The sequence below is a fragment of the Balaenoptera borealis genome (genome assembly GCF_965194805.1).
Source record: "Balaenoptera borealis genome assembly, chromosome: 3".
NCBI classification, from domain to species: Eukaryota; Metazoa; Chordata; class Mammalia; order Artiodactyla; family Balaenopteridae; genus Balaenoptera; species Balaenoptera borealis.
In genome coordinates, this window is record NC_138866.1 from 154,915,148 (window position 1) to 154,928,487 (window position 13,340).

General features: G+C 42.7%; 1 protein-coding gene across 1 annotated transcript; it reads left to right on the forward strand.

Moving 5' to 3' along the window:
* The first annotated feature begins 232 nt into the window (after positions 1-232).
* On the forward strand, positions 233-12,863 carry SNRPA1 (small nuclear ribonucleoprotein polypeptide A'). Its single transcript, XM_082386099.1, has 9 exons — positions 233-390; positions 1,991-2,138; positions 3,131-3,209; positions 6,986-7,032; positions 7,677-7,779; positions 8,370-8,449; positions 8,859-8,934; positions 9,570-9,663; positions 12,600-12,863. The coding sequence occupies exons 1-9, from the start codon at positions 309-311 to the stop codon at positions 12,656-12,658; spliced, it is 768 nt and encodes a 255-aa protein (XP_082242225.1). The 5' UTR covers positions 233-308; the 3' UTR covers positions 12,659-12,863.
* Positions 12,864-13,340: the final 477 nt, after the last annotated feature.

The following is a 13,340-nucleotide window of genomic DNA, read 5'->3' on the forward strand; positions in this document are numbered from 1 at the left end:
TGGACTCGCGGGCCCTGCCGACCGCGGCGGCGCCAGAGGAACGGAGCCAGAACCAGAGGCGCGGCGACGCGCACCGGACCGCCGCGGAGCCCGAGCCCGGGAGGCGGAGCCCGAGCCCGGGAGGCGGAGCCCGAGCCCGGGAGGCGGAGCCCGAGCCCGGGGGCGTGGCTCCTCGATTGCTTCGGCCTGGACGCCGCTCAGGCCGCGCACGCCGGCGGCGATTGGTGCTGCCTGGCGCGGGCGCGGGGCACGCCGGGACGTCGGTGCGGCGAGAGGAGCGGGTGGCGCGGCGGGTGGGAGGCAGCAGGATGGTGAAGCTGACGGCGGAGCTAATAGAGCAGGCGGCGCAGTACACCAACGCTGTGCGGGACCGCGAGCTGGACCTGCGGGGTGAGTTGGACGGGGGCGGGCGGTCCGGCCTACCCCCCCGCCAGGCGGCCCGGCCCAGCCGCGTGCTCCAGGGCCGGAGCGTGGCCGGCGGTCTGCGTCCCGAGACCCGAGCCGGGCTGGGTCCCGCTGTCGTCGGCGAAAGGCCGTCCCTGGGCCCTTCCGAGGCGCCCCTCACCCCAGCTCCTCCCCGCACACACGGGGCCGCCGCGATGCTCCGGTAGGACCGCGGGCCTGTGCCGGGCCAGCCGGGCGGGCTTCGCGGCCTGAGCTGCTGCGGGGCCGGGAAATACACAATCTAGCTAGCGGTTGCGACCCTCGTGCGGAGCGAGACGCGTTAACGTGCTGTCGGGAGAGTGTAGACAGGGTAAGGGAGCGAGGAGACGAAGTACGGGACAAAAGCGATTGTCTCCCCGACATTTGCCCCTCATTGGCTTCAGTCGTCTTTTCCCCTTTTACCAGAACATTGCAAAGAGCGGACTGTCGGAGCGAGGCTGGCGCTGCCGGGTGCCTGCGGAAGGGTTGCGGAAGCCCCCGAACTGTTAGGTTCCTGTAGTGATTTCCGCCTCGGCGTGCAGCTCATCAGCATTTTAGGGGGCGGCTTCTCCGGGGATAAGATAATCAGTCTTGGCCTGAGAATCGCTCCCACGGAGAAAGCGCGGTCGCCGGAGCACCACGGCTGCGGGCTCTGCTTTCTGCTTGCTTTTTTGTTTGCTGGCAAAGCCCAGTACTTTCGTTTTGTTGAAACTAACTTTCTTAGAGAAAGGTTCAACTCAAGCGTAACCGACCGCTTTTACAGTCTTGGCACAGGTGATCCCTGCCTTCTCTCTGAGTCTGAAGTGCACCCAGTGTTGAGGAGTCTTGTTTTGGTGCAGCACTTACTTTGATGTAGCCCTTACAGCTCTGCACTGTGTACTTTCACCTTGGCTCGTTTAACTTCTTTTTTTCTCCGAGCACCTAGCACAATAAATATGCCCGTGTTAGACAAATCAGGGAGTATTTGAGTTGTCCACAGGGTGATTTACCATTCTTTGTGACCTATTGACTTTCAACTCTGGGTTTGAGCTGGGGGAGGTGAAGTAAGGGGGAACGGTCATCATATCATGAAGACATCCCAATGAGTTCTAAGAATCGGGCCTGTGGGATGCAAAAGAGGTTGAGGGCTGTTGTCCACCATGTGTGAACAACGTTTGGACGCTGACAGTTAAGCAACTCACAGCGTAAAGTCCTCTTAGGCCACTTCACTAGCTCTGGGGCCTTGCTTAGAGCAGCATGAGGCACCTTGTAAATATACTTGAAAACTGTTAGGTACTAGTTACTGCTAGTAAGTATTCTCATCATTACTGCCCTTGTCACCGTCGCCATCTTCATGTCCACTGCTAGACTATAAGCTTCATGGCAGCTGGGACTTGTGACTGTCTTGTTCCTCGTACTATGTGCCAGTACCTTGGCAGTGTCTGGCAACGGCATAGGTGCTAGGTAAACACTTTTGGAAGGAGCATTAGCTGTGAGTCCAATTACATGAAATGCTGCCAATGTTTTAGGTGCCTTTTAATTATATTAATACTTGTGTGGGTGTTTTTTTTTTTCCTCCTTTTTGCAGGGTATAAAATTCCTGTCATTGAAAATCTAGGCGCTACCTTAGACCAGTTTGATGCCATTGATTTTTCTGACAATGAAATCAGGAAACTGGATGGTTTTCCTTTGTTGAGAAGACTGAAAACATTATTAGTGAACAACAACAGAATATGGTAATTGTCTACTAGTGGAAAGTAGCTTTTTCCCCCTAAATGTTGCAGAGTTCCCTGAAGAAGTTGCAGTATATACTGCCAGTTAAACCTACATATTTCTTTTTTTTCTTTTTAACCTACATATTTCTTAAATGGAAAATGAGCTGCACTTGTCCCATACAGATCCAGAGATTAATTTGTCATTGGTCTAGTCTTATTTGCATTTATTCAGAAATCTTGTGTGTATATATATATATGTTCATGGTAAGTTTCTAATTTAAGTTAAAAACATGCTGCTTTGTACATATTTTGGCTCGTTTCTAAAATAATAATTAAAGTTATCAGAGGGGTCATATTAAAGAGATAACATAAAATTCAACAATTATATTTTTGACTTAACATCTCATTCTACCTCAAATCCTCTGCTATTTGTTTTTCTTTAACTGCAGCTGATTTTTAGAATATTGCTTATTGAAATTAAGATCTTTTTTTTGACCCACGTTCATCATCTTTGTAAATTTTGTTGGAGAAAAGTTATTAAAGGTCTATAGACAATGTCTTTAAGAAGTTCTGGGTGTTGAGTTGCGTTTTTTTAATTGGTGTATTTCTCATGAGTTAACTATTCCGTTGTGGTTTGGTTGGTGTATCTTGTGCTTGAGCTGTGAATGCAGAACCACTTGTATTTCTGTGCTACCTGCACACAAGTCCTGAGATGAGCAAAGTAAGTCTGTTTACACAGGACTTTCTCTTTGTCTTAGGTCTCATTAGATAGTGTAGCAGTGGAAAGAGCCCTCGCAGCTTTCAGGAGGCATTTCAGGAGGCATTTCAGGAGGCATGGGTTTTAAAATCATCCCACTTCTGTGACCTCAGACAAGGTCCTTCCTTCTGTTAGAGTGTTGGAAGAAAGATCTCTAAGGTTCTTACCACTTTGAAGTCCTCTGGGCAAAGGCTTAGATGAAGTTGTTAGTTTACTTAATTTTTACTTTCATTAAGATTTTTTCTTTTTATTTTAGCCGTATAGGTGAGGGACTTGATCAGGCTCTGCCCTGTCTGACAGAACTCATTCTCACCAACAACAGTCTTGTGGAATTGGTAAGTTGAACAGGGGAAAAACGTATTTGCAGGGAGGAGTTAAAGGTACTACATGCCTTTTATAGAAAACTTGGAAAATCCAGAAAATTATCTCATCATCCTTTTTCTTTTCTTAATTAATTCAGGAAATGGGCCTTTTTTGGTTATGTGTTGCAAATATCTTCCCACTCTCTAGCTCACCTTTTGACTCTCTTAGGGTCTTGATAGAGAAGTTGCTAATTCAAGCATAATCCATTTCATCAGTCTGTTGTTATTAGTACTTTTGAGTTCTGTTAAGCTTCCCCTACGCCAGGGTCATAAAGAAACTCACATATTCTGTTTTCTAGAATCGAAGTGTCCAGTATGGTAGCTACTAGCCAGAAGTGGCTACTTTGAATTAAGATATACTAGAATATAAAATACACTACAGATTCTACAGAGTTAGTACAAAAAAAAAAGAATATAAACTATCAATAATTTTTTTATACTGACATTGAAATGGTAATATTTTGGAAAATAGGTAAAACAATGTATTATTAAAATTAGTTTCTCCTGTTTTAATGTCATTACTAGAAAATTACATATGTGACATATATTAAATTTTGTTGGAGGGTTTTATTCAAGAAATTATTGTTTTACTCCACATTTAGATCAACGATCCATTTGAAATCTGTTTTTTCTTTTTTAAAAAAACATTACACTTTGTTTCTTTATTTTTTTATAAGTTTATTTATTTATTTTATTATTTTTGGCTGCGTTGGGTCTTCGTTGCTGCGTGTGGGCTTTCTCTAGTTGTGGCAAGTGGGCTTCTCATTGCGGTGGCTTCTCTTGTTGTGGAGCATGGGCTCCAGGTGCACGGGCTTCAGTAGTTGCGGCGAGCGGCCTTAGTTGCCCCTCAGCATGTGGGATCTTCCCGGACCAGGGCTCGAACCCGTGTCCCCTGCATTGGCAGATGGATTCTTAACCACTGTGCCACCAAGGAAACCCCTGAAATCCAGTTTCTTATAGGGGGCAAGTTTCATTTTCTCTATTTGGATATGATTATTTTTATGCTTTTTAAATTTCTGCTCTGTGTATAATTTTTAACAAAATTGAGCTTATACTATACATTGTTTTGCAACCTAAATTTCTCACTTAAATACTTAAATACTTAAGTTCATGTGATATAACTTGATTTTAGGTTATTATGCCCTTAACCCCTCCCTTCCCTATTTCCCTGATTGTTCCTTTCCTGGTGGACGAGGTTTATAAGCGTCTTTCAGATTCCCAAAGGAGTACTTGACTCCAAAAGTAAGAAAGCACTGATCTGAGGGCATGTCCTTTCTAAACTATATGAGGTATGTGTGTTCATAGGGAATGTGTGGCATGATGGGGGCAGTATATTCTGTGTGTTGTAATTGTGTTTAAAGCTGTTTGCAAAGATGAAGGCTGTTTGTCCGATCAGTCACTGAAAGAGGTGTATTAAAATCCTACATGATAGTGGATTTGACTGTTTCCATGGAGTTCTGTCAATTTTAGTTTTATATATTTTTAGGTTATTTGATATATCCAAATTTTATGTATCTTACTGATGAAATAAACCTTTTATCATGTGTGGTGACCCTCTTTACATCTTATTAGTGCTGTTTTACCCTGGTTGTCCGTTTTATCTGCTGCAGTATATCAAAACAAGCATTTTTTCAGTTAGTATTTGCATAATCATTTTTTTCATCCAAAATTTACATTGTTTTTCTGTACTTATATTTTAGATTTGTCTCTTGAAAAACAGCATATGATAGGATTTTTTTTTTAAATCCAGTCTGAAATCTGACTTTTAAATGAAATAGTCTGTTTATGTTTAATGTAATTACTGGTATATTTGAGTTTATCTTCTTTCTTTTCTAGAATTTTTTATTTGTTCCATCTGTCTGCAATTTTTTTTCTCTCCTGTATTGCTCTCTTTTTTTGGCATTCCACTTTTCCTTCTGATAGTTTAGAGATTAACTAATTATTAAATAGACTCTGTTTCTATTCTTAGCATCCTAGGAATTAGCACACACATATTTATCCAAGTGTAAAGCAGTTAACCAGCACCTCTACCTCCTGAATAATACAGCACCTTAACCATCTCACCCCCCGCCGCCCCCCCCACCCCGTGAAGACATCACTGTGTTTTACACAGTCTGTATGTGTGTCTGTGTGTGTGACTAAAGTTACTGTTCTTCCTTTCTTTTGGTTTTTGCAGGTTTATTGAAGTATGATGGACAAATGAAAATTATATATGTTTAAGGTGTACAATGTGAAATTTGATATATGTATACATTGTGAAATGATTACCACAGACTAACATATTCACCACTTCACCTAGTTACCTTTTTGTGTGTGCAGTGAGAATACTTGAGATCTACTTTTTTATCATATTGAGTACACCATATGTTATTTTTAACTGTAGTCGTTAAATGTTGTACCAGAAATCTCTAGAACTTATTTATCTTATAACTGAAAGTTTGTGCTCTTTAATCAATAGCTCATCTCCCCTTTCCTCCACCCCCCAGCCTCTGGTAACCACCATTCAACTCTGTTGCTGTGAGTTGGACTTTTCTTGAGATTCCACATAAAAGTGAGGTCATGCAATATTTGTCTTCCTTTGTTCCTTTTTGGATTGTTCTTTAGATTTCCTTTAGTGATGGTGTGCCAGTAGCAAGCTTTAGAGCTCCCTCCCATGCTGTTGTGAAGTATTTAAAAGCGGCAGCTTTCTGAGCACCTGGCTGTGTTGCCCTCCCCTGCTTTTACTTGTACTTTTTTCCTCATTGTCCCTCTTGGCCCTGTCCCACTCAGTTCAGATCTGTTCCAGCAGTTTCTCCTCCGTGTGGGGCTTTGTTCTGGAAAGGGCACAGTTTCTGGTGGAGTGAAGTCCCAGATTGCTCGAGCCCTTCAGGCGTCATCACACACTTTAATGTGTTCATTATTGGGACATGCCTATCCTTTGCCTATCCTTTCTCAAACTGGGTACCTGTCAGTCGCTTTGGAGTTCTCGGGTCTGTTGGACGCCTCTCTGCCTTTCCTCTCTTCTTCTTGTGTGGATGTTGTCACCAGGCAAGTCATGTAGCTCTCACAGTAGTTTGTCCTCACTGGCTCCTGTGTTAGGTTCTTGCCAGAGTACCTTTTCATCTAGTTTGCTTGTAGTTGACCATAGGTTTTGGTTTTTCTATCCTTGTTGCACTGTGTTTTATGGCATAATTTGGGAAGATTCAAAAGCTAACCTGCCTTCTTCCCATATACGTTTTTTTTTAACTATACTCCTTGTCCTTGAAAATGTTATTTGAAGAGATTTGGGGGCGCCTAGAATAAAGGTGCCTTCCTTCAAAGATGACATACCTGTGTTGCCCCCAGGCACCAACAGGAAAAACCACCTTACACCAGGATCATGGTTTGAGGTTCCCTGTGTGAACAACTTGCTCAAAAGTTACAGCAGTTTTCACATTGCTTTCTTTTCTCAATCACTGCTTTAAGCTCAGTAGTCCTTTTGAATTTGCTACAGGAAATGATTTTATTTTTTTGGTCTCTTCTGCTGTTGAGACAGAAACTGTTGTGGCCAAGATATTAAGTTTAAGAAGCTCAAATTTATGAACGAGTGTTTTCAGTAGAAATGTACCAAGCATCTGTGATGTGCTAGTGTTGTGCTGGGTTCTGGGGCAGGAAAAACAAATAAGTGCATAAAAGACAAGATCAGTCCTTGCTCCAAAGGCATCCACCATTTCACAGTATCAAAATGGGGTGTGGTATTTGTGTTCTTACCTGTGGCTGTTATTTTACAGGGTGATCTGGACCCTTTGGCATCTCTCAAATCATTGACTTATCTAAGGTATGGAAATTATTTGTGGTGGTGACAATAAAGTCTTTTAAAATAACACCATTACCAGCCTTGATCTCAAAGTCATCAGTTAGTAAAAAGTACCTTTTTTTTTTTTTTTTTAATTTTATAGCTACTTTATTTATTTATTTATTTATTTATTTTTGGCTGTGTTGGGTCTTCGGTTCGTGCGAGGGCTTTCTCTAGTTACGGCAAGTGGGGGCCACTCTTCATCGCGGTGCGGGGACCGCTCTTCATCGCGGTGCGTGGGCCTTTCACTATCGCGGCCCCTCCCGTTGCGGGGCACAGGCTCCAGACGCGCAGGCTCAGTAGTTGTGGCTCACGGGCCCAGCTGCTCCGTGGCATGTGGGATCTTCCCAGACCAGGGCTCGAACCCGTGTCCCCTGCGTTAGCAGGCAGATTCTCAACCACTGCGCCACCAGGGAAGCCCAAAAAGTACCTTTAAAAAACAAATATTGAAAGTATTTCCTTTGGGCTCTGTTAAAATTTCCCTAGTGTTAAGTTCTTATGACATTGAAATGTGAAGAATAGTGAACTTTTCCTTACTTCATGGACTCATTAGATTTTATTAAAATGGACCTCTTGAATGCTGTGCTGTGAACAACATTGGCATTGTATTGTTCCTTTTCTTGTAGTATTCTAAGAAATCCTGTAACAAATAAGAAGCATTACAGACTATATGTGATTTATAAAGTTCCACAAGTCAGAGTACTGGATTTCCAGAAGGTGAAACTAAAAGTAAGTATTACTCTGTTGTAAGTCATTATAGATTGGTGTGTTTTCCTTTATACTTTTGTGACTGACTTTTTAAACGGCCCAGTGATTTTTATCATTGGTTTGTAATGAGAATGGGGAGGGGGTGCTAAGTCAATTTTCCCATATGGTGTTTATGGTAGGACTTTGAGTTCCGGTTGTCTTGTGTGGGGCTAGTCTTTCTAGAGGTGGCACAGCCTCAGAGCCACCGTGGGCACTGTCACAGCAGATGGCCTGCTTAGATGCACTCCCTGTGGGGAGTGTAATGTAATCCACATTTCAGTACCTTTAATTGTTAGAATGATTTTCCCTTTATTGGGGGATTTTTTTTTTTTTTTTTTTAACCTTCTTAGTTCCTTGAGAGCCCCTCCTTGAAACTCAGAGAGGGAACTTTCTTCAGGGACCTTCACCAGAAAGGCGACCACTGTGTCTCCTTTTAATTTGAAATTGGCTTCGTGGTATTTTCACCAGCCCAGAGTATTCCAGGAGAGTTTTCTTCCATGTTTTCTGAGGAATGCATCTAAATGCATGTGGTATTCCTATTTCCATTAACTGTGTGTGTGGTGTCGCTGTAGGAGCGTCAGGAAGCAGAGAAAATGTTCAAGGGCAAACGGGGTGCACAACTTGCAAAGGATATTGCCAGGAGAAGCAAAACGTAAGATCCGGATATCCAACTTCACTCCACTTCACCTTCAGAAACATTATCTGTCTGGCATTTTGCCTCCTGCAAAATGAAATGAAACACCTGTGACTAATACAGTACTAAATTTGCGTGATGATGATCCATGACCATCAGTGGTCCGTGTATCACGTGAGATTTCTACCAGATTAGCAGAGCAGATATTTCAGTATTCAGTCTTAGTGCGATATTATATACATCCTCCTTTCTCTGTAGGAAGATGAACTGGGTGGTGTTTCTGAAGGAGAGGGTTTCTTGTATCAGTTTGTTAACAAAGATAAGATACTACACTGGTTGAATTACTTTCAAAAGCTTTTGAAAGTAAAAGAGAAGCAATTTCTGTTGGTCTGGATTTGACAGTTTTGTACTTCCCTCCCCTCCCAAGTTTCAATCCAGGTGCTGGTTTGCCAACTGACAAAAAGAAAGGTGGGCCATCTCCAGGGGATGTGGAAGCAATCAAGGTAATCATGTGTTAGGATTCTTGGACTGGAGTGAGCTGTTATGGGTTTAGGACTCAAAATTATGTAATAACCCAAGTAATAAATCAAACACTGCAGATTTTCCCCACAATTGTTAGAATCCAGCTGTATTTTTGTGTAAGGAAAAACTAGCTTAAAGATATCATTTGACCAGACTTTGACTTGAATTAATTATGTGAGCCAGTCAAAGTGGAGGCAACTCTAGTCTTTCTCATTTTCCCAGGATGTGTTTATTTGAACAGTTAGTTACCTTTGCATGCTGTCTTAATTTTTACTTTGAAAGATCCTGCTTGATGAGAAATCCTAATTTTATAATACTGCCTCCTAAATTATCCAGTAGCATAATTCCAAATAGGTCCTTCAATTAGCTAAGATTTTAGGACACAAGCAGCGATTATTTGCTCTCTTATAATAGGGTCTGCAGCTGTTTACCAATTTTGGAAATTTATGATTTGGTTTTGGGGTTGATTTCACTGTGCCAGTAAAATTCTTCCCCCAACAAAGAACTATTTAATATTCCAACTCAAAAAGATGGTGTGAATTCCTGTGAGTGTTTTCTGGGTGATGGAGGCTTAGATGAAAGTAACTGTCCGTCTCCATTGTCTCCTGGCATCCAGAATGCTATAGCAAACGCGTCAACTTTGGCTGAAGTGGAGCGGCTGAAGGGCTTGCTTCAGTCCGGTCAGATACCTGGCAGAGAACGCAGATCAGGTAACAGTGTTCTGTCTTTATTTCCAAATTAATGGTACACTTGAAGTGATTGCAAAACAGTTTACATGCTACGACCCAAGAATGCTAGAATAGTGCCTCATTACCATCTAATCTAATCCACTCAAAATGCCTTTAAATGCTCTTTGAAGATAAATCATTTGTTAAAGAATGTTATGTCGTAGGACTCTGGGGTTTCTGTAAAAGTTGAGACAAACATTATTTCATAGCCATGGAATGAGAGCGAACAGTGGAGGTGACCGTGTTGCCTTTGACCCCTGTCCATGTAGGCTAGCTTAGCAGATGAGGACACAGGTTCCAGAGCCAGACAGGCTGAGGGTCAGAGCTTAGCTTCACCAGTTCTGGCCTTGGGTAAATTTCTTAATCTCCACTTAATCTTAAATCTGTGTCCTTATCTTTAAATCTGAGATCGTGATAATGGTAACCTCAAAAGGTTGTTGGGAGGACTAAGTAAGATACTTGTAGGTAGCACTGAGCAGAGGGTGTGAGCCGTTCTGATAGTAAATGCCAGCTTTGTGTCAGGCAAACTGGTGGACACTGGGGTATAAAGTGAAAACTACCCCAGACCGTGCATATTGCAAGTTTGATATGAATGTAACTGGGACCTCTGTCTAGACTGGCAGCTCAGGGAAAGTTTCCTTGGGGAAATAATGTTGGAACTGAAGCTAAAAACAAGTAAGACATTAATTAGACCAGTGGTTCTCACCTGTGTGGTCCTTGGGCCCCTGGGGCGCACATTTTTGGTTTCCTGGGTGACGATGGAATGGGGGTGCATAGAGCACCTCTGTGCCTACGTGGGTGGTTGGCTCCCTGCGCTTGTGCTGGCTCAGGTGAGAGGCAGGCAGCTTCACCAACGTGAAGTGAGCTTTCCACTTCAAGGAGAGCAGCTAGTATTTGTTACCAATGATAATACTCAAAATTTCAAGCAGAAGTTAAAAGCTGGGAAACTTTTTTTCCACAATTGTAACTTTGACAGTTTCCCAGTACTTCCAGACTTCTCTGCGGAAATTGTTGCTATTAATGAATGTGATTTTTTTTTTATAACATATAAAGAAATGGGTCAACATTTGGAAGACCTGCATAACTCAGTGAGCAACGTTTTCCAAATGATGTTACAGAGTCATGCATGCATAAATGATCCATTCAGAGTACAGAATAAACCGGTGGATTTTCAAGTCAGAGAGTACGAAAAGTTCATTGATAAGGTTTCAGACTCCACACTGCAATCTAACCTTTAAGAAACTACCACTTTTGGGACTTCCCTGGCAGTCCAGTGGTTAAGACTTGGCTTTTACTGCTGTGGGCCTGGGTTCGGTCCCTGGTCGGGGAACTAAAATCCCACAAGCCAAGTGGCGTGACCAAAAAAAAAAAAAAAAAAAACTACCACTTCTGTCAAGTTTTGGCATAGTATCAGAAAAGAATATCCACAACTGCCTGCAAAGACTATTAAAATACTCCTCCCTTGTCTAACTACATGTCTGTGTGAGGCTGATTTTCTTCATACCCTTCAATCAAAACAACATACTGTAGCAAGTGGAATGATGAAGTCAGTACAAGGGTCCAGCTGCTATTTGGCAGACATTACAGAGATGGGCAAAAATAGAAAATAATGCCAACTTTCTCACTAAATATTTTTGTTTTAGAAAATATTGGTATTGTTATATTTTATAAAAATATAAACATTGTTAATATATAATAGATTCATTGTTTTAATGAATTACTGTTTTTTAAAATACTTTTAATTTCTAACATACTATCAATAAACGTAATCTACTTAAACAAAAGCTCTTTGGGTCCTAAAACTAAAGTATTTGAGAACCCTTGAACTAGACAAAGGCAGAATGGCATTCTTGGGGGATGGAACTGCACTGGCAGAAAACCTGTGATAAGAGAGCCTTGCACACTTGGACTGAAGGAGGACAGTGTGAGCCAAGGTCAAGGGACGGGGGGGAATGTGGTGAGACGGGCAGCAGAGTGAGCTCTCAAGTCCAGCCCCTCGGGGGACTGCAGGCCTTGTGCTGGAGGAGGTCTGCGGTCCTGAGAACAATACAGGTCTGTTGAAGGCTTTCAAGGCTCCCTGGTAATAGCTTGGAGGAGGAAGCTGTGTCGAATTGCTTACTGGGACTGCAGTATGACAAAATTACTGACTTAATTTGCTCCCCCTAAAGTGTTTTATTTGGGCCTTAGGCTAGTTTTGGATTTTTCAGTGTCATCTAAACACGTTGGCACATTGAGAAGAGGAAGACGGAGATTGTTCATGGTTCTGTCAATTTCAGTGGGCCCAGGCTTCTGAGTAGCACTTCCTGTATCTAGAAATGTAATGTTTGGGTCTAACTAGAAACAAAGGCTTAAACATGAGAAATTTTCCCTAACATTGACAGGGTTAAAACATTTCCTTTATCAGAATACATTTACTAAAATATCTGCAATGAATTGTTGACAAATAACAACCATTTCATTGTTGTTGCCATATTTTTCTTAATTTAGAGACATAGTCACTAACTGACTATCCCCAGCATGTGGTAGGCATTCCCCCCTGCCCCTTTTTTAATTTTTTTGAGTGTTCCCAGTTTCTTTGCCCATAGTAGTGGCAAGAACAAAACACAAAGTTTAAGCTTTTTACCTTTATAAAAAGTGAGTTATCAGCTTGACCAGAATGGGTTAGAATGGCAGGCAAAGAGTTTGACTTTCATAAAACACCTTTGTGACCCTTCCCCTTAGGAACTGACAGTCCTTTCCAATACCTGCCAAAGACAGATGGTCTCCAGACCCTAAACTCCTCAAGGCAGAGGCCGCTGTTGGGCTTTTGTACCTTGCCCAGGGCCTGGCACACAGCAGCCTCACGGATGGGCGCTCACACACTGAGCGAGCACGTTCTCTAAAATTGATATGACTTCCGGCTTTGTGTTTTTCTCTAGGCCCCACTGATGATGGTGAAGAGGAGATGGAAGAAGACACAGTCACAAATGGGTCCTGAGCAGGGTGGCCTCTAAGGATCTCAGGACATACAATAGTCCACTTCAGACAGGTCCTGGTTTTTGAATAGCCTTGTTTGTGTCAGCAGAGTAGAGTTCATAAGCATTGTTGAAATGCTTAAGACTGCTGGTAATTTTGTAATAAAAATTTTGAAATCTAAATGCCAGTTTTCTATCAATAGTGCAAATAAAGGACACTCGCTGTGCTGCGGATTGCACATCATTGGGGCGTGTGTGCGGTGAGGCCTGGATGTGTGGGAACTGGAAATGCAGGAGGGCAGATCTTGTGGGTAGGCTTCCCAGTCCTCATGAAATGTTTAGGTTTTTAAATTCATAATAAAACTTACGGTTATCTGTGTGCTGCCACTGGTTGTCAGAATTTGAGATCTTGGGTGCATTTTTTTCTGCATGAAGAATAACAAGAGCTTTGTTAAAGGCAGCCAGGCTCTAGGGCTTTACAGAAGTCAGCATCCTTTAAAGTTTTTATTTAACCCTACGTACAAACACGCAAACGATGAACTGCTGGTTCGGACAGTTAGAGGGGATGTGATGTCTGCCTGTCAGTTGGTGGGATTTGTGCAGAGCAGCAGCACGCTCCAGCGCTGAGGACGCAGTGGAGGAGTAGGGGCTGCCCGGTGGCCCACTAAGGCGTGGTGTCCAGCTCCTGGGTGCCCGTTACAGTCC